Source organism: Blennius ocellaris (genome assembly GCF_963422515.1).
Source record: "Blennius ocellaris genome assembly, chromosome: 7".
Lineage (NCBI taxonomy): Eukaryota > Metazoa > Chordata > Actinopteri > Blenniiformes > Blenniidae > Blennius > Blennius ocellaris.
Window position 1 is genome coordinate 30,484,132 of NC_137656.1, and position 27,318 is coordinate 30,511,449.

At 41.3% G+C, this 27,318-nt stretch overlaps 1 protein-coding gene across 1 annotated transcript in view; it reads left to right on the forward strand.

Annotated features, from left to right (window-relative positions):
- The window catches only part of fras1 (Fraser extracellular matrix complex subunit 1), a gene marked incomplete at its 3' end in the record, with an annotated part of 263,420 nt that overhangs the window by 155,813 nt on the left and 80,289 nt on the right, over positions 1-27,318 (forward strand). Inside the window, exons 11-13 of the mRNA XM_080499235.1 lie at positions 5,387-5,534; positions 13,424-13,567; positions 14,902-15,048. Coding sequence (XP_080355361.1) covers positions 5,387-5,534; positions 13,424-13,567; positions 14,902-15,048 — 439 coding nt within the window. The remainder of the gene's footprint in view (positions 1-5,386; positions 5,535-13,423; positions 13,568-14,901; positions 15,049-27,318) is intronic.

The window sequence follows — 27,318 nt, forward strand, 5'->3', positions numbered from 1 at the left end:
GATAAAATCTTCTTTTTGAACCCTTGGTGCAGATTTCTAACAAGTGAGGACTGGCCTGAATCACCAAGCCATCTAGAAAACACCAGCACGGACGTTGAATGAGTTGGAATATTAAATTATGCTCAAAACGCTTTAGAGACCAATAATCAACATTAAAACACACTCATCAGGCAAACATAATGGCTGTACTTCATAAATAATTCTGCAGTGTCTAATCAAACATAATTACATTGACAATGGAGGCTTCTCATTGCTTTATCTGGGGCGGTATGGCTCGGTTGGTCATCTCCCAATCGGAAGCAGGTTCGATCCCATCTCTGCCTGCCCACATGCCGAAGTGTCCTTGGGCAAGACACTGAACCCTGAACTGCCTGTGTGAATGCAGTGGGAGAGTGAGTGGTTGGAGGGGCCGATGGCACAAAATGGCCGCCTCGCTTCCGTCAGTCTGCCCCAGGGCAGCTGTGGCTACAGACGTAGTTCACCACCATCCAGTATGGAATAAATGAATAATGCAATGTAAAGTGTCTTTGAGTGCCTAGAAAAGCGCTATATAAAACCAATGCATTATTATTATTATCTATGAATCGCAATGTAGTAGGACAGGAGGACAAGAGAAGTACAGTTGTTAATGCTGAATGAGCAATATGAAATATGAATATTGTGATATTGCTTTTCAAAGCACCTTTTATTTACAATTTAATTTCATGTAAACACTAAAAAGGGAACAATAGTGACATGATGTATTGTGTTAAACAGTCTATACAGTATACATATATTTGATGATAGCTTTGGCATTATCAGCAGCAAAAGGGGAATGCATTATAGTGCAGCCTTCCTTTTGGTCGTTATCGTACAACCTCTACTTTTGGTTTTGGTTTGAATTAAACTGCAACTAATTAAATATAAGAAGGGATTTATTTCCATTTTGGGATATTTGGTTGGACTCGTTCAGGTTCAAATTCACGGGGCATTGAGACATTGCCTGCTAATTCACTCGTTCAGGTTCAAATTCACTCATTCAGTTCAAATTTACTCATTCAGTGAATTTGAAAGGGTACATATTTTCCTTGGATTACTATTGAGTAGTGACGGTGAATCCCAAACTGATGTCCATACATACGTCTTTATCAGAGTCGGGGAAAAAACAGCAAGATGACACTGAGGTAGTAATGTGTGATTGTTATCTGGAGAACTGTAATACTAGACAGCATAGAAATGTGAAGCTTGATAAAACATTTAAAAGTAACAATGCGTGTCTCTCTGGAGTAAGTCAGTCACATGGAAAGTTTTCTGGCTAAGGGCGACGGTGAGCTGGTCTATACGTGTGAGCTCTCAGTTGGTCACAGCTTGGAGATGCAACACTGACAGAGTATCACGATGGGTTTTTTCTTTAGTTCTGGTAAATGTCTCACCTCACAGTGGCATTAGATATTTGTCTTTGTGATTATGATGTATAATAATAATAATAATAATAATAACACCCCCTATGGGCATTGATAACAACAACACCCCCTATGGGCATTGAGACATTGACCGGTAAGGCACAGCCGGGGCCCCACCCTGGAGCTAGGCCTGGGGTTGGGGTCGTATGCGAGCACCTGGTGGCCGGACACAGAATCTGGTTTTCGGGACATGGAACGGGACCTCGCTGGGGGGGAAGGAGCCCAAACTTGTGCGAGAGGTTGTGAGATACCATCTAGATGTAGTCGGGCCCCCCTCCACTCACAGCTTGGACTCTGGAGCCCAGCTCCTCAACAGGGTCTGGCTGCGGTGAGAGGCGGCAGGGTGGTGTGGGCTTGCTTATTGCCCCACAGCTCAGCCGCCATGTGTTGGAGTTCACCCCAGTGAACAAGAGGTTTGCGTACCTACGCCTCTGGGTAGGGGACAGGTCTCTGACTGTTGTCTCGGCCTGTGGACCGAACAGCAGTTCGGGGTACCCTACCTTCTTGGAGTCCTTCGGAGGGGGGCTGGAAAGTGCTCCAACTAGGGACTCCATTGTTCTACTGGGGGACTTCAATACCCACATTGGCAGCGACAGTGAAAATTGGAAGTGGGTGCTTGGGAGGAACGGACTCCCTTATCTGAATCCGAGCAGTGTTCTGTTATTGGACTTCTGTGCTCACCACAGTTTGTCCATAATGAATAACATGTTCGAGCACAGGGGTGTCCATAAGTGCACGTGGCACCAGGACACCCGAGGCCAGAAGTCGAGAGATGCCGGAGATGAGATGACACAATTACAAAATCTATCAAGACTTTGTAATTGTGTCATCTCATCTCCGGCCACGTGTCTTGGATACTCAGGTGAAGAGAAGGGCAGAGTTGTCAACTGATCACCACCTGGTGGTGAGCTGGATGCGTTGGACGGGGAGGAGGCTAGACAGACACGGCAGGCCCAAATGTGTCATGAGGATCTGTTGGGAAGGCCTGACTGAGCCCTCTTTCTTCAACTCCCACCTCCAGGAGAGCTTCTTACGGATCCTGGGAGAGGCGGAGACATCGAGTCTGAGTGGGCCATGTTCTCAACTTCCATTGCTGAAGCTGCTGCTCGGAGCTGCTATCAGGCGTTGTTAGCTCATAGGACTCCTGAGGCAACTGACAGGTCCTGGCAGGTCAAGCGTACCATGGCCTGGGTTGTGGTGGCGGCAAAAACTCGGGTCTAGGAGGAGTTCGGAGAGGCCATGGAGGAGGACTATCGGTCAGCCCAAAGGAAATCCTGGCAAACCATCCGGCGCCTCAGGAGGGCGAAGCAGTTTTTCACCAACACTGTTTACAATGGAGGTGGGGAACTGTTAACCTCAACTGGAGATGTTGTCGGGTGGTGAAAGGAATACTTCGAGGAGCTCCTCGATTCCATCCACCAAGTCTTCCACTGAGGAAGCAGAGCCTGGGTTCTCAGAGGTGGACTCGTCCATTACCCAAGCTGAAGTCACCGAGGTAGTTGCTAAGCTCCTCGGTGGCAACGCACTAGGAATGGATGAGATTTGCCCAGAGTTCCTTAAGTCTCTAGATGTGCAGGGAATGTTGTGGCTGACACATCTCCGCAACCTTGGGGACAGTACCTCTGGACTGGCAGACTGGGGTGGTGGTCCCTCTTTTAAAGAAGGGGGATTGGAGGGTGTGTTCAAACTACAAGGGGATCACACTCCTCAGCCTCCATGGTAAAGTTTATTCCAGGGTACTGGAAAGGAGGATCCGGCTGTTAGTCGAACCTTGGATCCAAAAGGAACAATGCGGTTTTCGTCCTGGTGGTGGAACACTGGACCAGCTCTATACCCTCCACCAGGTTCTCCTGATGGTGGAACACTGGACCAGCTCTAGACCCTCCACCAGGTTCTCCTGATGGTGGAACACTGGACCAGCTCTATACCCTCCACCAGGTGCTTGAGGGTTCATGGGAGTTTGCCCAACCAGTCCACATGTGTCTTGTGGATCTGGAGAAGACATTCGATCGCATCCCTTGAGACGTCCTGTGGGAGGTGCTCTGGTAGTATGGAGTCCGGGGCCCTTTGTTAAGGGCTGCCTGGTCCCTGTATGCCAGGCGCAGGAGTTTGGTTTGCACTGCCGGCAGTAAGTCGGACCTGTTCCCAGTGCACATTGGCCTCCAGCAGGGCTGTCCTTGGTCTCCGGTTCTGTTCACTACTTCTATGGACAGAATTTGTAGACACAGCCAAGGATCGGAGGGGGTCCGGTTTGAAGACCACAGGATCTCATTTCTGCTTTTTACAGATGATGTAGTTCTGTTGGCTTCATTGAACCAGGACCAATAGCGTGCATTGGCGAGGTTCGCAGCTGAGTGTAAAGCAGCTGGGATGAGGATCAGCACCTCTAAATCAGAGGCCATGGTTCTCCACCAGAAAAAGGTGGCTTGCCCCCTCCAGGTCGGTGGAGTGCTCTTGTCCCAGGTGGAGGAGTTCAAGTATCTTGGAGTCTTGTTCACGAGTGGGGGAAAGATGGAGCGTGAGATCGACAGGCGGATCGGTGCAGCGTCTGCAGTTATGTGGTCGTTGTATCGGTCCGTCGTGGTGAAGAAGGAGCTGAGCCAAAAATCAAAGCTCTCAATTTACCGGTCGATCTTCGTTCCTACCCTCACCTATGGTCATGAACTATGGGTCATGACCGAACGAACGAGATCCTGGATACAAGCGGCTGAAATGAGCTTCCTCCGTAGGGTGGCTAGGCGTCACCCTTAGAGATAGGGTGAGGAGCTCAGTCACCCTTAGAGATAGGGTGAGGAGCTCAGTCACCAGGGAGGAGCTTGGAGTAGAGCCGCTGCTCCTCCACATCGAGAGGAGCCAGCTGAGGTGGCTTGGGCATCTGTTTCGGATCCCCCCCGGATACCTCCCCAGGGAGGTGTTCCGGGCATGTCCCTCTGGTAGGAGGACTTGGGGCGTACCTGGGAATGTCTTGGGGTGCTACCAGAAGAGCTGAAGGAAGTGTTTGGGGCGAGGGAAGTCTGGGCATCCATCCTTAGACTGCTGCCCTCCGCGACCCGGCCCCAGATAAGTGGTGAACAATGGATGGATTGTTCAGATGGATGATAATAATAATAATAATAATAATAAAAATAATAATAATAACAATAATAATAATAATAATAACGAGTGAAATATACTGCATTGTCAGAGGAATTCATTCCATGTTGATGTGTAAATTGTTTTAGAAATGGTAAATAAATTCAGTTCAACTTATCTTTCCATGTATGCAATTATTCTGCAAAAGTACTCTTAGGAAACACATAGAAGACCGAATCAAAAAAACTGTTTACTCCAAGTCTGGTAGGCATGGTTTGGTTCACAGGCTGATCATTGGATACATGTAGGGTAATCCAAATGATCTACCTAAGACAGATAACATTCACAACAAACATTTAACTAAAATGGGACATGAGGCACGACAAGACTGGAACAGCTTCTAGCACAGTATACAAGACAATACTCAACACAGCATGTCCATACACACAAGGACGCAATGAGGCACAGCTGACAGCACTCAGGGTGAGACACCCTGTAAACCCTGTAACATCTTTGTACTTGTGTGATTGCTGCTATGTTACTCACCAAACAAACACTGATCTGTTCAGGTGCAGTGACTCCCTGAATTCATGTTAGATCTGCCCTTTATTTTACTACCTATTTTATTGACCATTTTCAGTTTTATTCAACACAATTCTGCCGTTACTGCCAGGGCTTTTTTCAATTTTCCTGAGGAATTCAAAAACATAACATCTGCTTGAATTGCTGCTACAAAGGCTTCCTCTGCCAGTTTGTAAAATGGTGTGTAGAGGTGGTGTCTGTCAGCTGTGTGTGGATTCATTTTCAGTTTCAGTGACGGTCAATCCTGAGCAGTTTACTCTGCTCATCAATATATTTTTACTTCCTTTCAGAATCTGGCTCGATGGAGTGCTAGCGGTTGCAGTGAGTGTGAATGTCGTGATGGCCACATGACCTGCTTCCTGAACTCCTGCCCCACCTGCCCACCGGGTACCCTTGCTGTCAACCAGGATGGCCACTGTTGCCCTGACTGTCAACAAGGTAGCGCGGCATGCCTTCATGGTGGTGAATCTTCTCAATGACAACCAGGACAACTCATTAGTTTGAATGGAAGGCATGAAACAAGGACTTTTCTGAGGTGGTATCATCCCTCTGCCTTTTTTTACAGACAGCACACACATAAAAATGTATGTCTTTAAATCTGAGTTTGTAGCTGCATTAGATTTGACAGTATTTAGCTGTTGAGCTTTCTATGTATGACTGATTGCTGTTGGTTGAAAACTGATCTAGCTGAAAAACCTTCATCACTCTTCAATTATGGACAGATTTTATTGAAATATTTCCATCTGATAACAGATGGAAATATTTGGACAGTAAAATTTGCATGAATATCGAGGAGTGTCAAAATCGGATCAGCTGAGGATCTGGTGGTGTCTTCAGTGTGTCCATGCTTCAGAGCTCTGATTTACAATCATCTCACTTACTTGGTCAAGCAAAATTGTCACGATCCAGTAGGGCTGCTCAATTAATGGAATTTTAATGGTGAATTATGATTTTGGCTCCAGACGATCTCAAAATGCCTCTGGAGGAGGAAACAGGATGACGTAGAGCCGAGAACGGGAGTGGGAGGTTCAGCAAGGAAATCCAAACTTTATCCTCCATGAATCCACACTTCTCAGTAATTCTTCTTTTCTCTCTCTCCAACATGAGAGCCACATGCTGTTACACCAAAATACTACCGACCAGAAAGCCCGCCTCTCTACAAAATAAAGTTCCCCACTGTGGAGATCAGTTAAGGTCATAATTCACCCAGTGACTGTGGGGTGGTGGGGAACTTTATTTTGTAGAGAGGAAGTAGTCTCGTTGTTCCACCGTGTGTGTGCGCTCCGTTGGAGAGATAAGAGAAGAAAAAGAGAGAAACGGAAAGCGTTTCTGATAAGTGTGTTGGAATAGAGAATAAAGTTTGTAGTTCCTTGCGTCTGACTTCCATTCAATGGACTTCCAACATTTTATTTTTGACCAATTTATCAAAGTATTTATGTTGAAATATATCTATCTCTTATTGTATTTGATTTATTTCTTGTTTTCAAAAGATTGAGTGCAGTTTATTTTTTATACTACATGACAAGATATTTTTATATATTTAACAGGAGAGTCTTTTAAAAAAACAAAACATGTTCAATAAATGCTGTTCCAAATTCAAAGACATAATCATGAAAATAATCGTAATTTCAATATTGCCTAAAATAGTCGGGATTATGATTTTTTTTTCTGTAATGGAGCAGCCCTGTGATCCAGCTGATGGCACCACTTCAAGTCGAAAATAGTCTGGGTGTGCCGAGTGAAACTGTTTATATTAGTTGTTCTTTCATTCACAGGAATAACGTCACTCTTACTGCCTCATTTGATCTCAGTCAGACCGGAGCAACAGTAAAACTGCTTTTTAGTAAATGTTCATATTGAATTTAATCTTTTTCTTTTACTAAATCTAATATAATCAACCTGAAAGGTTTTGATAGAAAATAAATACACGGTTATGTTTATGCTATTTAAAAAAACTAAATCAAACCAGACCTTCATCCATTTGGGTGACAATCAGGGAGAACTGTTAAAACACAAACTTACATGACATTACTTAAGCTTGACAGACAGAAGCAAATTAAAGTAGACAAATATGAAAACAGCTGCAGTGCTATGATATTTGATACATTCAATCATTTAAAAACAAAATGATCAAGAATAACAAATCCTTCAATCTGACATTAAAACCACAGCGATGAATAGGATTGGTTGTTTCCAGGTTAATGGTGCAGAATGAGAAAGCCGGTTTTCCTGAGGTCCTGGTTTTCTGTGTGGACACAGAGTGTGAAGACCATGACCTCTATGTCTCAGCAACATGTTGGAGGATAAACATGAGACCCAGATTGCTCAATAGATGTATCAATGTAAAAGCTTGCATGACAATTATCATGGTTAATTGACTGAGGAGGTTCACACCCAGTTAGAAATCTATTTTATAAGCAGAATCTTATAAATAAAAAAGAGCAAATATCACCATAGTCTAAATGTAACCGGTCGAGACTCTTCGTTGTGTTGTAGATTATTTATTCTGGTAGCTGACAGCAGTGTAAACACACACAAAAATCCTCCTGTCAGCCTAATCCATAAACATGCCCGTACACAAATCAAATGACACAAACATGTGTTACAATACTTTGGGAGCACTTTAGAGTGTGTTAAATTCAGCCAACGAACTTGGAAACATATTTAACAGAGGGATTTTTATCTGGACAGAAAAGCCGCTTACCTCACACACACAGATGATTAACAAAAGGGAAGAGGTAAGGGCCCGGGAAAACTAGACATAGATGGAAATGCTGCATTAAAAATTGACCGTACGTAAACAGACATAAATTAAAATCCACACATTGACTTGGAAGCCCAGTTTGTCAGGTATGAACTAATAAAATAAAATAAAATTAAGATGACCGATTTTGTGTAATTATAACAAAACATTTTACATGCATGTAAGGAGGAAGGTGACAGAAACTGAAGAAAAACATGACTGACCAATCATGTAAAAAACATGCAGACACTTTTCCCCCCACATGGATCATTAAACTGTATCAACAGTTTGTAACAGCAGAATATTAACTTAATTGAAAGTAGATCTGGACTTGAGAGTACACAGTATGTAGCCTCGAGTCCAAATATTTTCTTTCTTTCTTTTTTTTTGAACTTTTTATTTTTCAATTTTAACAACACAAACAGAACAGAACATTCCCTGACACAAGATTCATCTGACAATGTATCAAAAGAAACACGATGCACATGAGCAGAACCAATATATACAAAATGTGAACATTCAATAAGCCCTTTTCAGAATGCCTTCTACAAAAAGATTAAATAAACTAACGGGAAAGTAAATAAAATAAAATAAAATAAATCACATTCCCAAATAGTCTTTCACCAAATGCCACCTTTGGTCAAACAAGTCAGTTTCCAGTTGTAAAGCTGCAGTCATTCTTTCATTATAAACACTTGTTTTATCCTTTGCTTCCAATTTGCTGTTATTGCCTTTTTGGCAACCAATAACAGAATATGCAGAATATACTTTGTGTCTGTATCAAAGTCACTTGATATGATGCCAAGTAAACAGAACATGACGTTTGAAGGTATTACTCTTTTTATAATTATCTCAATCTCGTCCCTAATCCCCTGAACCCCAGAATGACTGGACAATCCCAGAAGATATGTGTGTGGTTCCCTATCATTCCACATTGTCTCCAGCATACTGCAGATGTGGGGTCTTTAACAAATTTAGAAATTATAAAGGGCGTGTGAAAAAAACCTAATTTTTATCTTCCAATCAAATTCCTTCCACTGTTGACTCTTTATGCCTCTGTGGCTTCCCTCACACAGCCCGTCCCATTGGTCATCACTGATTATGGAATTGGATTCTAGCTCCCACTTTTCTTTAATATTACAAGTATTTTGACAAGCATCAGACAAATATTTTCAATATTCAAGCAGCTGCATTAAAGCACGTATGCTTCACTTGCTGGTGTAAATGACTAATTTATTTAGCTTATTATGAAAATAGATATCTGGCACTTATGCAGTGGAATATGATTATTCAGGATTATGGATACTTAGAATTAAACTTGGCTGTATGAGGGACTGATTACAGTTATTTGAATTTTTGAATTAGAATTTTATTTCGGCCATCTTCACTAAAAAACATAAACAAAACAAATAACACTCAATTGTGTAATTCTTCAGCGGAAAGGGTGTAAGTTGAAGCAAAGCTTATATATACCTACCCCATCACAACAAAACAAGGTTCTCTACATAATATCACACACAAAACATTATTTAGTTATTTATTATAACATATTACAATTTTTTACAATATACATTCAATATATATTTTGCACAAGTTTTATATATACAGTTTATACATTCAAATCAAGCATATACATACATACACACATATACATACACATGAATGTGAGTTGTTTCATATTTACAACACAAATTTAAATTAGATACAAAGTGGCAATATTTAAATTAATAAAAGTTCTGTGAAGAACTCATACTCCATACCAACTGAAACAACGTGACATTGTTTTCTTCAGTGATTTTCATTCATCAACCAAATTCACTTTCACTGCAAATGTACAAACTGGAATAGTTCTGGTCCAATCAGTCCAAGTAAACAATGTAAAAAGCAATAGTCTGAATTAGTCAGCTGTGTAAGTGAGTGCACATTATTTTTCATGAGAAAAAGCAGTATAAATAGATACATGCAAGCTTGTGCAGATTCAGTGATGGCCACCTGGAGTAGTTTGTGACAGTGATGGCAGAGGATGTTCCTCAACAAATAGGTAGTGGAAGAGAAGATAGAGAAATCTGCCCGTTTATTGTAGATTATTTATAGAAAATTAAGCACATGCAGTTCAGCGCTCATTGTTAGTTTATTGGCATAAATATAATATTATGTTATTAAAGTTTGTTCATTTATTTCAGTTTTTTTTTTTTTAAGTTTCCAGGTAGGGTGGTGGTGGTGGTGGGGGGTACTCTGTTGGCAAACCACCACTGATAAGCTCTCACAGCTGTCACTGAGTGTTCAGTCACAGAAAGATGAATTGAAGAACAGAGACAGACTTGATCCTGCTAAAAGACTTACAAAGTCCAAGCATTGGCAAAGAAAATGAGCTGCAGCACCTGTTGGTTAAAACTCTTGAAGAAGTGAGGAAGAATCAGAGTCATCAGCCTGATGTGATTTCCAAATCATTTCAAATTGATTGTAGGGCAAATTTAGAAATGGATGGACTCACAGGTTCCATTTCCATGACAACCAATACGAGTGTATCCACTAAACCAGGGGTCGGCAACTTTTAATGCTCAAAGAGCCAGTTGGTCCCGCTTCCCACTGAACACAACACCCAGAGAGCCGCACACATTTTATTTTGACAGTCCCCCAGGCAGACCATGCCAGGAGGACACGACACACAAAACCTTCTTCACTGCTGGTTGACAACTTACAACTAATAAACTAAACTACATAAACTAAGCAACAAAAACACAACACAACACAATCATTACCAACACTACAAACCTAACATAACCCACAATAATTACATTTAAAACACGACACACAGAAACTCCCATAATGCATTGCAGCTATCAGCTCCTTTATTGCTACACATTATTAAAATGGAAGATAAATGTGGGAGATCTGGATTGTTAGAACCATGAGTGTGATGGTGTGTCTTTAATGTCCTGTAGTTGTTGTGTAATTCACTAGAATGTTCCGTCACTCTCAACAAGTCTGGAATGAACCTCCTGGAACTGTGGGCTTTTACTGTGAAAGGTACAGGAAGCTCCCAGCTTCAGACACCAGTTGAGCCGCTGTCATGACCTGCAGCCGCAATTCTACGTACTTCATGCCATTATTGTTGCGTAATGACGTTACATCGCTGCTCGTTCACGACCCTACATTTTACCACTCTTTGTAGGGACTGAGCTCTATCAGTCCAGAGTTAAGTTCATGAGAAGAGTGCAATCTCCAAGCAATAAATCAGAAGCAGCAGTTACTTTATTGTAAAAGCTGAAGTTGATGTTTTCTTTGTAATCACCTTGTGGGCGAGATGGAGCCTCCATCAGACCCGTTTTGGCCACAGGCTGTATGTTTGACCTCTAATCTAACACAGTGAAACACAGGATTTCTCTCTCAGTTTGAAGCTGCAAACAGAACAGATTTTTTTCTTTTCATTTTGTTCCTGTGCACATTTTTTTCCTGCAGGCTCATTAATGCGAGCTGTGTGCAGGTTGACAGCCTCTCAGTTCAGATCTGAGGTTCAGCCCGAGGTCTAGAGGTTGAACCGTGTTGCTTGACATAGATTCAAGACTGCATTTAATAAAGGTGGGAGATGTTGAGCCTTGCTGTCAGTCAGAGATGGAGGTTTGACTGTACCTTTGGGATGACCATGAAAGTTATTTTAAAGAAAATGTAAATACATTTCCTCCTTGGAAGACTTGAGAAGATGTTCAGTCAGAGCCGCTCAGAGGAAAAGGATCTGTTCAGGAATCGTTGTGTTGTGATGAGCAGCCTGCAGCTGCAAATGTCCTTACAGCTTTGTGACAGAGACAAACTGAGTTTGATGAATCACGGATTTTAAACAATAATCTATCATAATATGATTCACTCAGTTTTTCTAGGTTTTCATTGATTTTGCTTTCATGCTGCATAAGCAAATAAGAGTCAGATTTATTAATTTGTATGAGTATCATCAGTGAAGCCAACGGTTTGCCTTCTTAGCAAAAACACAGTAACAGAGCTCAAACAGTTCATGTTCAGTTCCTGTCTGTTCTGACTGAAAAACTCCTAAAATAGTCAAACTGGCAGAAGAAGAAGGCAAGAGCAAAACAACTGAGGAGTGAAAGTACAATACAAGATAGACTGGAAAGCTGATTCAACACTGTGATAAGAAGGAGGTAGGAGATGCCTCTCCCCTGGCCTTTGCGCCGATTGGTGCTTGGACCCAGTGCCCAGTGTAAAATGCACGATTACGTTGGGCTCAGATATACAGCTTGGGTCTGTTTCCATGAACCCAGCAGGTTTACTTGAATACTGAGATCAGAAATATTGCGTTTGCTCACTCTAATGTATAAAATCGGCCTTTGGTGACAGATGATTGGTTAGGGTTATTGTTAAGTCCTGGCGTTGTTTGTGCACGCCTCTCACACTCCTGGAGGTTTTCTGCTGGGATTCACTCCCAAATGATGAGGCTTTTAATTTCTTTTCCTCATTTATTTGTGCAGGTGAAAAACCTTAAACAAGCAAACACCAGTGTAACTATACAAAATACAATAAACACTTCAATCAACAATATTTCAGAAATATGGCATAACAATTATAGTAAATTCAACAAGTATCCAATATATTAAATACATTTACTTTAAAATAAACTATTTCAGTCAAGTTATCACCAATTTCTCAATTAATCATTTAACCTAAATAATCATGCTGATTTGTAATTCATTAAGCAGTATAAAATCTAATTATGAGATTTGAAGTAATGTAAATATACAAGACATTCTTTAAAGTGCATTTCAGCGGCTCAAGTGCAATTCATCACAATAATTCATTTTCTTTAACAATAGATTACACATATTGTATATACACATTGATGTAGCAGCTCTTTACAACCCAAACAACAACAACACCGCGGTGAGATAAATAACATTTAGGCTGGATCAGCCACTGTCCACACCTAAAGTGAAACGAGCGCGTTGGAAAAAGTTGATATTTCTGAGCGCACACGAACGCAACATGCACCAAGTGTCCGTGTGGAAAGGCCGGATATCGGCTTCTTACCGGCAGTCGTCTCCAGTCTTATTTGGTGAGTGATCCTCCGTGCAGCTCACCAGTTCCATCCCTTGATCGCGGCAGTCAACTTGGTTTTTCCGCTCTTCACCTCCCAACAGCTGATCACTTTCTACCCGGAAGCTGCCTCCACCCTAAATTAACACCTGGTGCGCACGGTGGGCTCGTCACGGGGCCAGATGTGGGCTGGCTTAACGTCACTCGACGCAACAGTTATCATGAGAAGATCGTGTGTATACTGATCACATCGCAGAACGACACTGAGAAAAACCTGAAATAGCTAAATAAGTCAAAGTGTCACACCAAATATACCGAAAGCTTTGAAAATAAACTCTACATTAAAAACACTTAATCTGCCTGATTAGTTCAGTGTGATTCAACAGAAAAACTGATTCCACTTTGAGCAAAATGCCAAGTCCAAGTGCTCCACAGTCTTTATTCATAGGCCGTACAGACATCAGACTGGGACAGTGTGTTTGTATGTTTATTTTCCATCCACTGTGTAGATTTGAATAATCAGTGGAAGTTGTGTTTGCAGCTCGGTGCCATGCAGACTGCCAGACGTGTTTGGGCCACACAGACCACTGCGAGAGCTGCACAGACTCTACGGCGTTCCTCCTTCACGGCCGCTGTGTGAATGCTTGCCCAGCAGGGTTCTATGCTGAGGGATCAGTGTGTGCAGGTACGTCTCTTTTCAGGTCTGTTTGAAAATGGACAGTTTCAGGCTCTACACAGCTCTGTATTGCTGCTGAAACTCCTGCTTTGAGGTTTCACTGATTAGAACCAGGTCACAGAGCTTTAACCTGTCGAGTTTCAAGGCTCTGCTCTTCCCCCGCTTTTTAAGTGTGCTTTAAAATGATCTGAAAGTGTCTTGAATAACTGCCTATTTGTCTGAAACTGACTGCTTCAAGAGAAAAATCTGAGATGCAAAGAGAACAGGAACAGAAGCTTTGAGCCCAGTTACAGTCGTCCAATAAATGCCTCCTATCTGTTACACTGCAGCACCAGGGAGTCCCTCAGTGTGTAAAATAAGAAAAATTCGGTTTGTCTGTGGACTGAAAATAACAAACTAAAAGTGACTTACTGGAGATTTGAACATACACAAATGGGTGCAAATTTAATATTACACACTAAGATGCACCAAATATAAATCATCTCTGCTCTTAGCAGAGTTACTGTGGTCAGAGGCACAGGGTTCGTTTCAATTTCAGTACTACTGTGTGATCCCTTATAGTCCCTTATTCTTAGTGCATCCACCACAAAACACTCAAACCAAAAGCCCCATCTGTTTGCAAGGTCATGCAATTTAGCAGATTTTATGTATAGTCTTGTGAAGTCAGACCGCAGTTGGAGCATCACGTTGTTATTGAGCAAGCAAAGAAACAGTTAAACCCAGCAATGTCCATCAAACGCAGAAACCTCTAAGAGTGATAAAATACATGTTAAGACTGCAGGGATCCATATATTTGATTCTTCCAAATGACTGATTTCTCTGCTGAATGTGACTTTGCAAATGTGTCCAGGTTTGTTAAAGTTTATTAATGTTTATATATGATCATATTTATTAATGACAATTAGCGACAGAACTGCTGTGCATAGTGTACATGTGTTTATAATGAGCAGGAACACAGTAGAGCAGTGGCCCAGACGTGGCCTGCCCGAGCCACCTGTCCAGCCCATTAGCTGCACATCAACGTGAAATAAAGTGGAATCTGTGGGGGGAAAAAAAGACTGCTCTTCTTTTTTAATCCTCATCCCGCACCGTAGTCAGGGCTAGAGTCTGAGTGCCTCTGACGTAATCACATCAATGTGTGTCCCACTCAGACGTCCATGAATTTTGATTTTACGACCCGCCAAACCTCCTGTCAGAGCAGTAAGTCAAAATTTTAAAAGAAGAAACATGAGCTGCAGGGTGAAAAAGTGGAGCAGGAAGCATCAGTTGAACTGAACAGTTTAGTTTTATATTACTGGCCCTGCTTGATCTGTGTTTGACCCTCTATTTCTGGCCCGATCCAGCCTGCCCGTCATCCTGTGCCACATGTTCCAGTGCCTGGGACTGTCGGACCTGTGGCCCCCAGTGGCCTGTGCTGAGCATTGACGGCAGCCAGTGCCTATCTTCCTGTCCTCCTGGTTCCTACCAGCACAACCACACGCACTGTCGACGTGAGTATGGTTACAACTCCTGTGGCATGACGTGCATACTGGTCTGGACCTCCCTCAACCACGGCACCAATCACTCCAAAAATACTCTGAGCAAGCTTTTCCTTACAATAACAAAAAAACACTGTAGTCAGTCATTGTGCTCAATCAAACAGTAATTGCTTTGTAACTAAACATTTACATCAAGTTTTGTTAATTTGGGTTTTTTCAAACTTCTAGTATGGACAGTTGTGTGTAGTTTTACAATAGCAATGACCTTACCATTAGCTCATTGCTACATGTTTAGCATTCACTGGCGGCTACATGTTAGTATGAGCTGGTGGTCACATGTTAACTACTGTATTTAGCTCCTGTGGCTACATATTAGCATTGATCTGATGCAAAGACTTATTTATATTCTGCAAACAGTTGTGCTCTTACCTGCAGTTTTTAAACTGAAACTTTCCACTATCTTATCCTCACATCGGTTAGCTGCTAATGCTAGCGTAGCTTCTCTCCACACTTATGCTCTGCTACTTCGGTATTCTCAATATGAACTGAAGGGAGCTTTCTGAGGTGCCACAGTGGGAAAATATCTATATCTATAGATATAGATAGATAGATAGATAGATAGATAGATAGATAGATAGATAGATAGATATGGAATTTATTCAATATATGTCATCTGGTAATTAATGAATCAAGCTGAACATGAACATGTACCAGCTCCACTTGTTGACTTTTATTATTCATATGACCTACTACATTGAATGAGTCACAGTTTTGAAGTAACGGCTCTTTATACTGCAAAAGTGAATCACAAAAATGTTATATCATTGTAAAGTTCAATTGTTGTTTTTAGTATTTTTTTTTTTTTTTACTTTAGCATTATTGTAGGTTTTTCACAACAAGAATTACATGCACATTAAAAAAACAACAACAACATCAACAAACAATCAAGAACAAAACAACAATTAAACAAAAAATTTAAACAAAGTAAAACAAAAAAACAGACAATAGAGTATATGGTATTATTTACAATTTCGAGGGAGGATGAGTGGAGTGTGTGTCTTTCCTTTATCATATGTTCCATCTTCATGGCTGTAATCTGGAACAGAGGATATTGTATCATTGAACTAATCATTAGGGTCCGTATTCATGTATATATATATATATATATATATATATATATATATATATATATATATATATATATATATATATATATATATATATATAAGGACATTCTTATCATTTACTGATTTTTTATTTTTATTATTTATTATATTTATTATGTTGTATATCTTTTTTATTATCTTTTTTAATAGGTTGGTACATTAAAATAAAGCATTCTTTTAAGCCAGTATTTAGTGAACTTGCTGTATTAAAGTTCAGTGAGAACGTTAACTTTTCCATGCTCTGTATTTCAGCCACAGTTCCAATCCACTCCTCCTCATGGGGGGTTCTTTATTTAGCCATCTCCTTGTTATATCATTTTTTTTTGTGGCTGCCAACATTGTTTTAATTAGATATTTATCAGTGGTTTTGATTATAGATGGGAAGTTGCCAAGATATATCTTACAGAAATCATTTTTAATGTCATAACCCATTATATCTGTTACTTCTGGCAGTCCTGAAGTGTTGGATGACAGGACAGTCCCAACAAATATGAAAATGATCTGCCTGGGAGTTTCCACATTCTCTCCAGCAATGTCCTGATCTTAGTTGTCCTCCCTGAGAATGTTTTAATTTTGGAGTGGTAAAAAAAAAATCTAATTACATTTTTCCTTGTGAATTCCCTCCATCGATTTGCGCTTGAAGTGTTTGAGTTTTGCAGAAATGTAGCCAGTCCTCCTTCCCTTTGGATTTTATATAAAGTGTTGAGATGCTATTTGATGATAGTAAGCTTGAATAGAGTCTGGCATTTATTACATTGTTGAGCTTGGACTTATATGCATTAATCATAATATCAATTTGGTCTTTCTCACAGTCTTTAAATTGTATATGTTTATTGGAGTAGGTTCAGAGTTGGATATTTCTAAAGAAGTTTTTTCTTTCTAGGTTGTATTTGTCTTTAATATTCTGGAACGAATCCAGTGTACTTTTATCAGAAATGAGACAGTATGTTGTTATGCCTTTAAAGAGCCAATATTTATATCTTCCATCCATCCGAGCTGGTGTGAAATACAAAACGTTGCGACTGCTAACGCTTGGTTTTAAGCCTTTCCATATGAATCAGGAAAACATTCAGTAAATTGTTTTAGAGCTATTTTAATCGGTATCGATTGGAATAGGAAAAGTAAACGTGGTAATATATTCGATCTAATATTATCTATTCAGTTATGTAAATCCAGTGGGATCCAGTGGTCCATCTATTTAGGTCTGATTTTATTTCCTTTGTGGCTGTTGAGTAATTCATGGTACAAATTTTAGTGAAATCTTTTGGTATTTTAATCCTCAGATATTTAATAATGTCATTATCCAAATTGAAATGAACACAGAGGTGTGGAGTTAATGGAAATTACTTATGTTTTTTGTGTGTTTAACTTAGCACCTCAGTCGCTGCCAAATGCTTTAAAACGCGAGAGTAGTGTAGGTAGACTTGTGTCAGGTTGTGAAAGTTTGATCAATACATTAACTCCAGAAAGGCAGATCTTGCATTCTGTTTCTTTCAGCCAAATACCTCTTATTTCTTCCTTTTCTCTAATTGCCTGTGCAAGCGGTTCAATAAATAGAGTAACATCTCACACACACAGTTTTATTATACAAGCAAAATCAGACATCGCATGTATGATGAAGCTGTGTGTGTCAGATGTTATGTATGGGAAGCTAACGAGGCAAAATAATGAGCCTAAAATTCTTTAGTCGTTCTTATCTCAAGGACACCGTGACTCCCTTGCAAGTGATTCCTGCAGGTGTCATGTAACTGGTACGGATGTCTTGATGGCGCCCTGGTTCAGGCACTTTTCTGTTGTTCAAACTTAGAGTAGCATTGTATCTCAGTTTAAGCATATTCCTTACTATCCCTTCAATACAAATGCCCGCACCCTCATCTTTGAAGGCATCTGTCAGCATAGCCGAGAACATCAGGCTGAACAGGGTGGGAGCAAGCACACATCCCTGTTTCACTCTGCTGGAGATCAGGAACAGCTTAGAAATCTCTCCGTTGTCTTGAACTCTGGCCATCATGTAGCTGACGTACAATGGCGATGAACTTTCCTGGACAGCCATACTTTGAAACAGTGAGCGGAGATGATGTCTGGAGGATCATGGCAAAGGCCTTAGTCAAGTCAACGAAGGTGCAGTAGAGGTTGGCATGCTGTTCCTGAGTTTCCCCATAAGCTGTTCCAAATTTTGATTAACGATTCCTTTAGAATGGGGAAATTGGTGGACCTTTCTGGGAGCACACAGGTTATGCTGCTGCTCACTGTCTCGCTATAACTGCAAGTTGTTTTTAGTGTTTCAGAAAACGAAAACTGTAATCTAATACCATTATATGGAAACTGATCATCTGAATTTCATTTTGGTGTATGCTGCTTGAAAGAAATGTAAAACTAGAGTAATGACCAGAGAGCAGTGTTAGGATGTGAATACCATGTGACACATGTGTATGACCTATAATTAGTTCTAAATGTGTAGTAATACAAAAAGGAAAAAGAAAAACAATCCATAGGTGTTAGTTTAGAAATCAGAATATCACAGTGTGAGGATTTGTGCTGAAATGTTATCCCATCTCATCGAGTGTAAACGCAGCATGAAGCAGAAATTTTAAAGCACTTCCTGTTGCTGTCTGCTTTTATATGATATTTTAAGATTGAGATTTTCAAGGTACAATCGTGGTGGAGTAGCTTGTAATTTTCTTTCCTCATTATTTAAAATATCCCTTCCTTTCTTTATCTGACTGTGTTTTATGAAAATGAAGACACGTGATAGTTTTGATATTTTATGATGCTTAGAACTTCATGAATTCTCAAGTTACAACACTTAGTCATTGATTAAAAGTTAAAAATTCCAAAGCCAGGAGGAAGAAACCTGCCCAGAATAAACGATTAGATTTGGCAAACATCTCTATTCTTGTGTTATATTATAGCATCAATCCAATCGATACTGCAGCCTCCTGTATACACGATCCCTGCAGGATGAATGCACACAGTGGCTGCTGTTACCCAACTCCTAAATACTGAAGGAGAGGTAGTCAAACAATGCTCCATTTTTAATTGGCCCATGGCAGACTCAAAAATCAATTTCACATATAAAATGTGCACTACTCTCTTAAACAAGGTTGTTGCTTGGGACTCAAGGCCAATTCACCTTCCATAAGAACAAGAAGAAAGTTGGGAAGCATGGAGTTCTGCTGGACAAAATGATGTAATTTCCTTCATCCAGCTCCTTGTGGCCGAAGAAACACTTTGGCACTGACTTGTGCTGCGCATGCTTGTTCCAGTTCGCTAATCACTATCAGTTATATTTTAATTATATTTAGCTTGTAACATCGCTACTGCATAAGCACCGCAGCTTGTTATAATGTCGGAGTGCAGGCTTATGTGATGCACTTGAACGCATCACAAAAAGCTGTCAGCTCCTGCAGTTAAAACCAGACCAACATGGCAGCTCGGACAAAAACGTTCTCATTTATTAACAGCTTCTTATCAGAGTATGAACTGTCCTGGACAGCTGGTAGGATAATCCTATCCTTCCATTGTGATCGGCTCTGCGATCTTGTTCCCTCATATTATTAACTTCAAGGAACGACTTACTATATCGTTCCCACACGTTATTATATTTTCTCTATAACCACTCCGGGGCTCCGTGTTCCCTGTAGATTTCAGAAAGCCGGTTCAGCATCTCTTCCTCCTTGTAGGTAGTGATAACGTCAGAGGTAACTCCACCCCCAGATGATGACATATCATCAGGTCTGGCTCCCCTCTGATCCCCATCTGGTGCCCCTCTGGTCCAGCAATAACATGGGGCCAGCTTAGCACCAGTTTATCCCCTGATAGTTCCGGGGCTTTGGAGGTGGAAAGACAAAGAACTGGTGCTAAAACTGGCCCTTGATCAGAACTGGAACCTGGTTCTTTCTGGAAGAAAAACCCCCTGAGACATCCTGTGCTAGACTTGGCTAGCTTCCCAGAGTCAACGTAGTGTTGATTAAAGGGGGCTACTTTTACACAGAGTGCCACTCCTATGAAGTTCGGAGGTGCAGGAATCCTGGCTCAGTAAATTATCCCTCCTCTTAAACTACATTAGCATCCCGCTGGCCCCAAGGCTACAATGATGCTGGCTGATGCTAGTGGCAAGTTAGTGGAAGCATTAACTACCGAAAACCAGCCTTCTGAGATCTCTGACTCTGGATTCCTCAAGTTCCCGGTACCAAGCCCAGCCGAACCAGGTACTCTTCCTACGTTTGAAAATGATTATGTTTCTAATGTGGCTAGTGTTTCACTTTGTCTGGGACTTTGGCTGCACTCCTCTTGCCCCTGACTACACTCCTCATCACTATTACAGCAGTAACCTGCTCCTGCACTTGAACACCTTTACTTTGGAATGAAATAAAAAATGACAAACAAACCTCCAACCGACCAGCCAATCTGAAATCTTCACCTTTGGAAGAACTTCTTGAAAGAGCCACAGAATTAGGTAAATTCTGTGGATCAGCCAGCCACTCTCCCGCATACAGACCCTTTCCAAAAAATTAGAATACGATGGAAAAGTTTATTTATTTCCATAATTCCATTCAAAAAGTTAAACTTTCATAGATTATAGATTCAGGGCCCACAATTCAAACGATTTCAAGTATTTATTTGTTTATTTTGACATAATTTGGGATTCCAGCTCATAAAACCCATGAAAACAATAATTCAAAACATTAGAATACTGTGAAGAAATCACCATTTACTTCTCAGTTTTTGCAGAAAAAACAAAGAAATTAGGACCACATCAAATCAATCAAAATATGGTACTTTCAAAACAATATGTCACTCTTCAATACTTGGTTGGGAATCCCTTTGCCTTAATCACTGCCTCGATACGCCGTGGCATTGAGGCAATCAGCCTGTGGCATTGCCTGGAAGTTATGGAAGCCCAGATTTCCTTGATGCTTGCTGTCAGCTCTTCTTTGTTGTTGGGTCTGGTGAGCCTCATTTTCCTCTTGATAATACCCCATAGATTCTCAATGGGGTTTAGGTCTGGTGAGTTGGCTGGCCAGTCAAGCACTGTGATGGCATGGGCATCAAACCAGGTTTTGGTGCTTGTTGCAGTATGGGCAGGGGCCAGGTCCTGCTGGAAGATGAAATCTGCATCTCCATACAGATCCTCAGCAGAAGGAATCATGAAGTCCTCTAAAACATTCTGGTAGACTGTTGCGGTGACCTTGGATTTAAGAAAGCAGAGTTTACCAACACCTGCACCGGACATTGCACCCCAAATCATGACTGACTGTGGATATTTCACACTTGACCTCAAGCAGCTTGGGTTCTGTTCCTCACCCGTCTTCCTCCAAACCCTTGGACCTTGATTCCCGAATGAAAGGCACACTTTACTTTCATCGGAAAAGAGGACCTTGGACCACTGGCCAACAGTCCAGTCCTTCTTCTCTTTGGCCCAGTTGAGACGCTTCCTGCGTTGGCTCAGGCTCAGAAGTGGCTTGACCCAAGGAACCCGACAGTTGTAGCCCTAACCCTAACCCTCTCCCGGATGCGTCTGAATGTGGTGCTTTTTGAAGCTGTGACTCCCGCCTCATTCCACTCTTTCTGAATCTCTGCCAGATTCTTGAATCTTCTCTGTTTGATGATCCGCTGAAGCCCACGGTCATCTCTTTTGCTGGTGCATATTCTCCTGACACATGTTGCCCTTCCACTAGACTTGCCATTGACATGCTTGGACACAGCACTCTGTGAACAGCCAGCCTCCTTCGCTAGGAACGTTTGTGGTTTACCCATCCTATGGAGGGTCTCAATGATGGTCTTCTGGCCAGTTGTCAAGTCTGCAGTCTTCCCCATATAGAACCGAACTGAGACAATTGAACCAAACTGAAGCAATTTATTGACACCTGGGGAAACCTGTGCAGGTGCTCCGAGTTTAGTAGATGATTAGTGTGTGACACACACAATTTGGGCAGATTTTTTTTACAGTATTCTAATGTTTTGAATTCCTGTTTTCATGGGTTTTATGAGCTGGAAGTCCAAATTATGCAAAAATAAACAAATAAATACTTGAAATCGTTTGAATTGTGGGCCCTGAATCTATAATCTATGAAAGTTTAACTTTTTGAATGGAATTATGGAAATAAATAAACTTTTCCATCGTATTCTAATTTTTTGGAAAGGGTCTGTATATTTGCCTCAGTGGTGCTGTCTTACAGTATATCCGGTCTCTGTGCGATAACACTCATGAATTTTAAGCCTATACCCACTACAGTCATGAGTTCAGGGATGCCTGTATTCTTGATTTCACCAAGACCTTCCTGTCTGACAAGGGAATTGGAGACAGTGGGTTTTGGGACATCGATACGACTGGACACCGGTGTTGCTACAGTTACCTTGAAAAAGGAATCTGATTACTCATTACTAGTTACTCCTTTAAAAAGAAACTTAGTTACTTCACTGATTACTTGTTTTCGAAAGTAACTAAGTTAGATTACAAGTTACATTTTAGTTACTTTCAGCAGCTGCTGACAACACCTCCATCTGTGAACATAAACTCTCTGCTGATCCTGCCTCCTACACCTGCTGATACATATTTAACCTTTGACCTCCTGCTGGTACATATTTAACCTTTGACCTTCATTCTTTGTTGTATTTATATCTGACTCGTGGTTTTATTATCAGATTTTTACTATTACTGGTATTTATTTACCCAGAGATGTAGTTGTAGTCTGTTGTTGCACTATTTATTTATTTATTTATTTATTGGCACTGCCTGCTATATGAGACTTTATTTGCCCCCTCCTGGAATAATAAAGTCTATCATTGATTGATTGATTGATTGATTGATTGACTGATTGATTGACTGATTGATTGATTTAAAAAGAGGGGGCTTATTGCAATGTTAAAGTTTATAGATGAGGATGATTGGTTCCAATTCTTTTGTGTTCCCTGTTAGAGCGGGTTGGCCTGTGATTGGCTGAGAGTGGAGAAGGGGGCGGGTCAGATGAGTATGCAGTGTTTGCATGCCCTGTTAGTGTCTGTCTAAGGTTGGAGAAGAACGGAGGAGCGGCTCATTCTGTTTAATGATAAAGAGGCTTTGCAGACAAGAAACTCGTCCAGCAGGACGCTACAACAGTAACACAAGTGACTTGGATAAGTAATTTTAATCTGATTACTGATTTGGAAATAGTAATGCGTGAGATTACTGGTTACTGAAAAAAAACATGAGTGGTCACGTGAGAATAAGGAGTTACTAATTAATGCGTTACTGACATCGCTGCTGGACAGAGACGCTGCTGAAACAGGAGAACAAATGAAACAAAATAAATGAAATACATGCAAATCATGTAACAAAACATACATTGGTGAAACAGGCAGATCCTTTAATATAAGAAAGAAAGAAAGAACATGAAACAGAAAGTGAAAAAGAAACAACAGGATGACTCACTCAATCAAAAAAAGACACAGCAGAACAAAAAAATACTAAAATCAGAATCAGGGACCACTGCAGAAGAAACAACCACATCATGAACTGGAATGAGGGAAGAGACGTCACATTGGAGGAGAACAAGGTCAAAGGAGCCCATTGAGATCAGGAAGCGGGACGAGGGGGGCCTACATCCTGTCACATATCTGGGACTCCATCCTCCAGAGACCACTGGATGGCAGGGGGTTTGGCTGGATGGTGGGCGGCGTGGCTGGCCTGACAGAATCTGACAGATCACCTGATAGAGGCTGACACGTCATCACAAGTCAGTTAAAAGAGTCCATAACATAAAGAGGGACCAAATTCAAAGGCAATGGAAAAAAATGACCAGGGCCGCAAGCAGCTTGCTAATGCTAACTCGCGAACAGACATGATGCTCTTCGGGTTGGATGCCTTCAGTAAGGAGATAAACAATCTCAAAATCAATATGAAAAAAAAAACTTGGCCACACTCAATAGGGTTGCAAAATTTGGGCAATTTTCGAAGTAGGAAACTTTCCATGGGAATTAATGGGAATTAATTAATGGGAATTTATGGGAATAAAACAGGATAGCTGTGGTTATAATGCATGATTATGAATAATACTACAACTACTGTCAGCAGCCCCGGACAGCTGTGGCTACAACACAGTTTACCTCTACCTGTGTGACTCATGTGAATGAATAATGGTTTCTGTACTCGCTTTCAGTCACCTCAAAAAAAGTGTTCAGTGAGCAGCTTGCTTTACTGTAGGAGGAATCCTTATTAATGGTGAGTTTTTAAAATAAATATTTAAGTTACTTTACAGGCCATTTATTTCCTCCCTGAAATTAATTACGACCAATCTATTTGTAGGCAATGTGAATTATGAGTTAAAATTTTGTCTGTTGTGTTAAAATATGTGATCCATCTGTCATGCAGGCCTCAACACAGCAACCTGTGCTTGATCGTTGTCTCATTTAGTGACTTTTCAAACTTATTATTGAAAGTACCTCTGTTCTAAAGTCATTTTATTCAGGTGTCCACGTGCATTGTTAGCGCTTAGACAATTCAGGTAATTTATAGATACTTATTAAATTTCCAAAATTCCCCAGCTTAACTTCCCATGGAAAGTTACCGGACATTTTCTGCCCCTTTGCAACTCAAGGACCATAGGCGAAATAAATTAATCAAATAATTAAATATTCACAAGGCCAAAGTAGACAATCAATGGTTCCATGTTCAGCGAGCGGATAGCCTGAGAGGCAATGCTCCTTCTCATCGTCTTTGTGTTTGCCTTCAGGCAGCGGTAACGCCACCCTGATGGCAGCAGCTGGGGTCAGAATCTTGTTTGCCTTTAGCCTGCATGGTTTGTGTGGATGTCCTGGAGATTGGGGAAGGTGGTTCTGATAGTGCTCCAGCAAGCGGACCACCTTTTTAAGGGCCAAGAAATCCTGATTTATGCTTAAGGTGAGCACCTTGAGAGGGAGTTTAAAGTCCCTCAGGCATCTGAGATGGTAGAGAAGCTGTGTGCTGTTGTGCTTCCCTGCTACAATGACAATAAAAGGAATTCTGATTCTGTGGAGCTTCTTTACCAGGGTGTTGATGTAGCAGGACCACGTCAAGTCCTGTGTGATGATCACACTCAGGTACTTGAAGCTCTCCCATCTCTCCACCTCGATGTGGACACAAAGTAATAAGTGTATAGTGAGGGCTGTGTGTAGCATACTGATTTGTGGTTTCTATTCAGAACCACAGACCACCCATTATGCATCCTGTCTAAGTTTGGCAGATTGTCAAAGTGAACTGTTTACCCATTCATCCAATGGGCCACAACTTAAGAGAGTATGCACAGACACGCATTGCTGGAATGCTGAACTCGTTTGTTTTGTATCCATAATATGGCAAGAGGAGAAAATTACTTTCAAGTCAGAGCCAAGTCTGTAAATCAAAGCACAGATACAGAGGGAACTTTCTACCTGGAGTCAGTCATATCTGAGTCCTCAGACATCCCTTTATTCACATCACAAGAGGTTTCACTCACATTTTTACAGTCCCACTCTTTCGACTTGTTTTACTGACAACAATCTCAGTGTTACAGTTGGGTGTTGGTATGACCTGTATGACCTAAGTCAAATAAACGTAAACAAAAGCCCCCTGGCTTTTGTTTACGTTTATTGATAATAAACTGATAATATTAGTGGTCGCCTTATTAAATCACGTGCTAATGAACTCAGTCCTGTATTTCAGGTCAGTTTTAACAAGTCTTTACAAACATCGTATGCACCTTCTCTCTAGGAGGATACTGCTGTGGTCCTTGTCCCTAAATCCTGCCATCCTAAAACCGTGAATGACTTCAGGCCTGTTGCTTCACCTTAGTAGGAATGAAGGTCTTTGAAAGACATGTGAGGAATGTGATGGCGAGAGAGATGGAACACGAGCTGGATCCTGGACGCTACTCTAACTCTACTAAACTTGATTTTGAACCATGTAGAGAGTAAACGGACATCTTCTAGACTTGTATTTATTGACTTTGCTTTTAATACAATCCAGCCTCAAATTTAAACCAAAAGACTTTTAAAGCAGTTTGAAATCTGCAAAAACCTGGTGGGCTGAATTTTAGACTTTCTAACTGAAAGTTCCCAAAAAGGGAGAATCATTGGGTTTCTGTCTGACCCAGTGTTCTCCTCCACAGGTTCTCCACAAGGTGGTGTGCTGTCACCCCTTTTATTTATCCTTATCTCAAACATGCCGTTGCAGACATGACAACAGAACTATCATCAAGTATGTAGATGACTGTTATTGTCAGCCTCCTCAGAGAGTGAACCAGTCATGGCCCCGTCATAAGTGAGTTTGTACAGTGGTGTGAAGAGTCCCACCTTCAATTCAACATGTGAACAAAAAAAGATATGGTCATTGATTTCAGAACGCAACAAGACAGACACAGAGTCAGTTTAATTAAAGGCCAGAAGCAAGTGCAATCATTTAAATACCTGGGGACCATTATTGATGAAAAACTGAATTTCCAGGAAAATTGCAAGTCGGTCTGTAAAAAGGGCGTCACCTCTCTGTTCACTAAACAGGTACAGAGGAGCTTCAGAAATCCTTATTAGTAATTCCCATCCTCTCCCAGGACAATTCCAGTTCCTCCTCTCTGGGCGGAGCGTGAGCTCGTCCCCTCTGGACAGAGGGTTAGCTCCTTCCCTCTGGACCAGGGGTCGGCAACCCGTGGCTCTTTGGTCCCTCCACTGCGGCTCCTTGAGCCTCTGTCCCACTGCAGTTCATCCCGGAGCGGGACGTAAGGAGGCAAAGCCACCCAGAGCGCAGTCCCGCTACAAAGAGTGGGGTCAAATGTAGGCGGGTCGTGAACGACGCAGCGATGTAACGTCATTACGCAACAATAATGGCACAAAGTACGTAGAATTGCGGCTGCAGGTCATGAGAGCGGATCAACTGGTATCTGAAGCTGGGAGCTTCCTGTACCTTTCACAGTAAAACTGCTGTGCTGTGGAGCGCCGACAATTCCAGGAGGTTCATTGCGGACTTGTTGAGAGTGACGGAACATTCTAGTGAATTCCACAACAACTACAGGACATTAAAGACACACCATCACACTCATGGTTCTAACAATCCACATCTCCACATTTATCTTCCATTTTAATAATGTGTAGCAATAAAGGAGCTGAGAGCTGCAGTGCATTATGG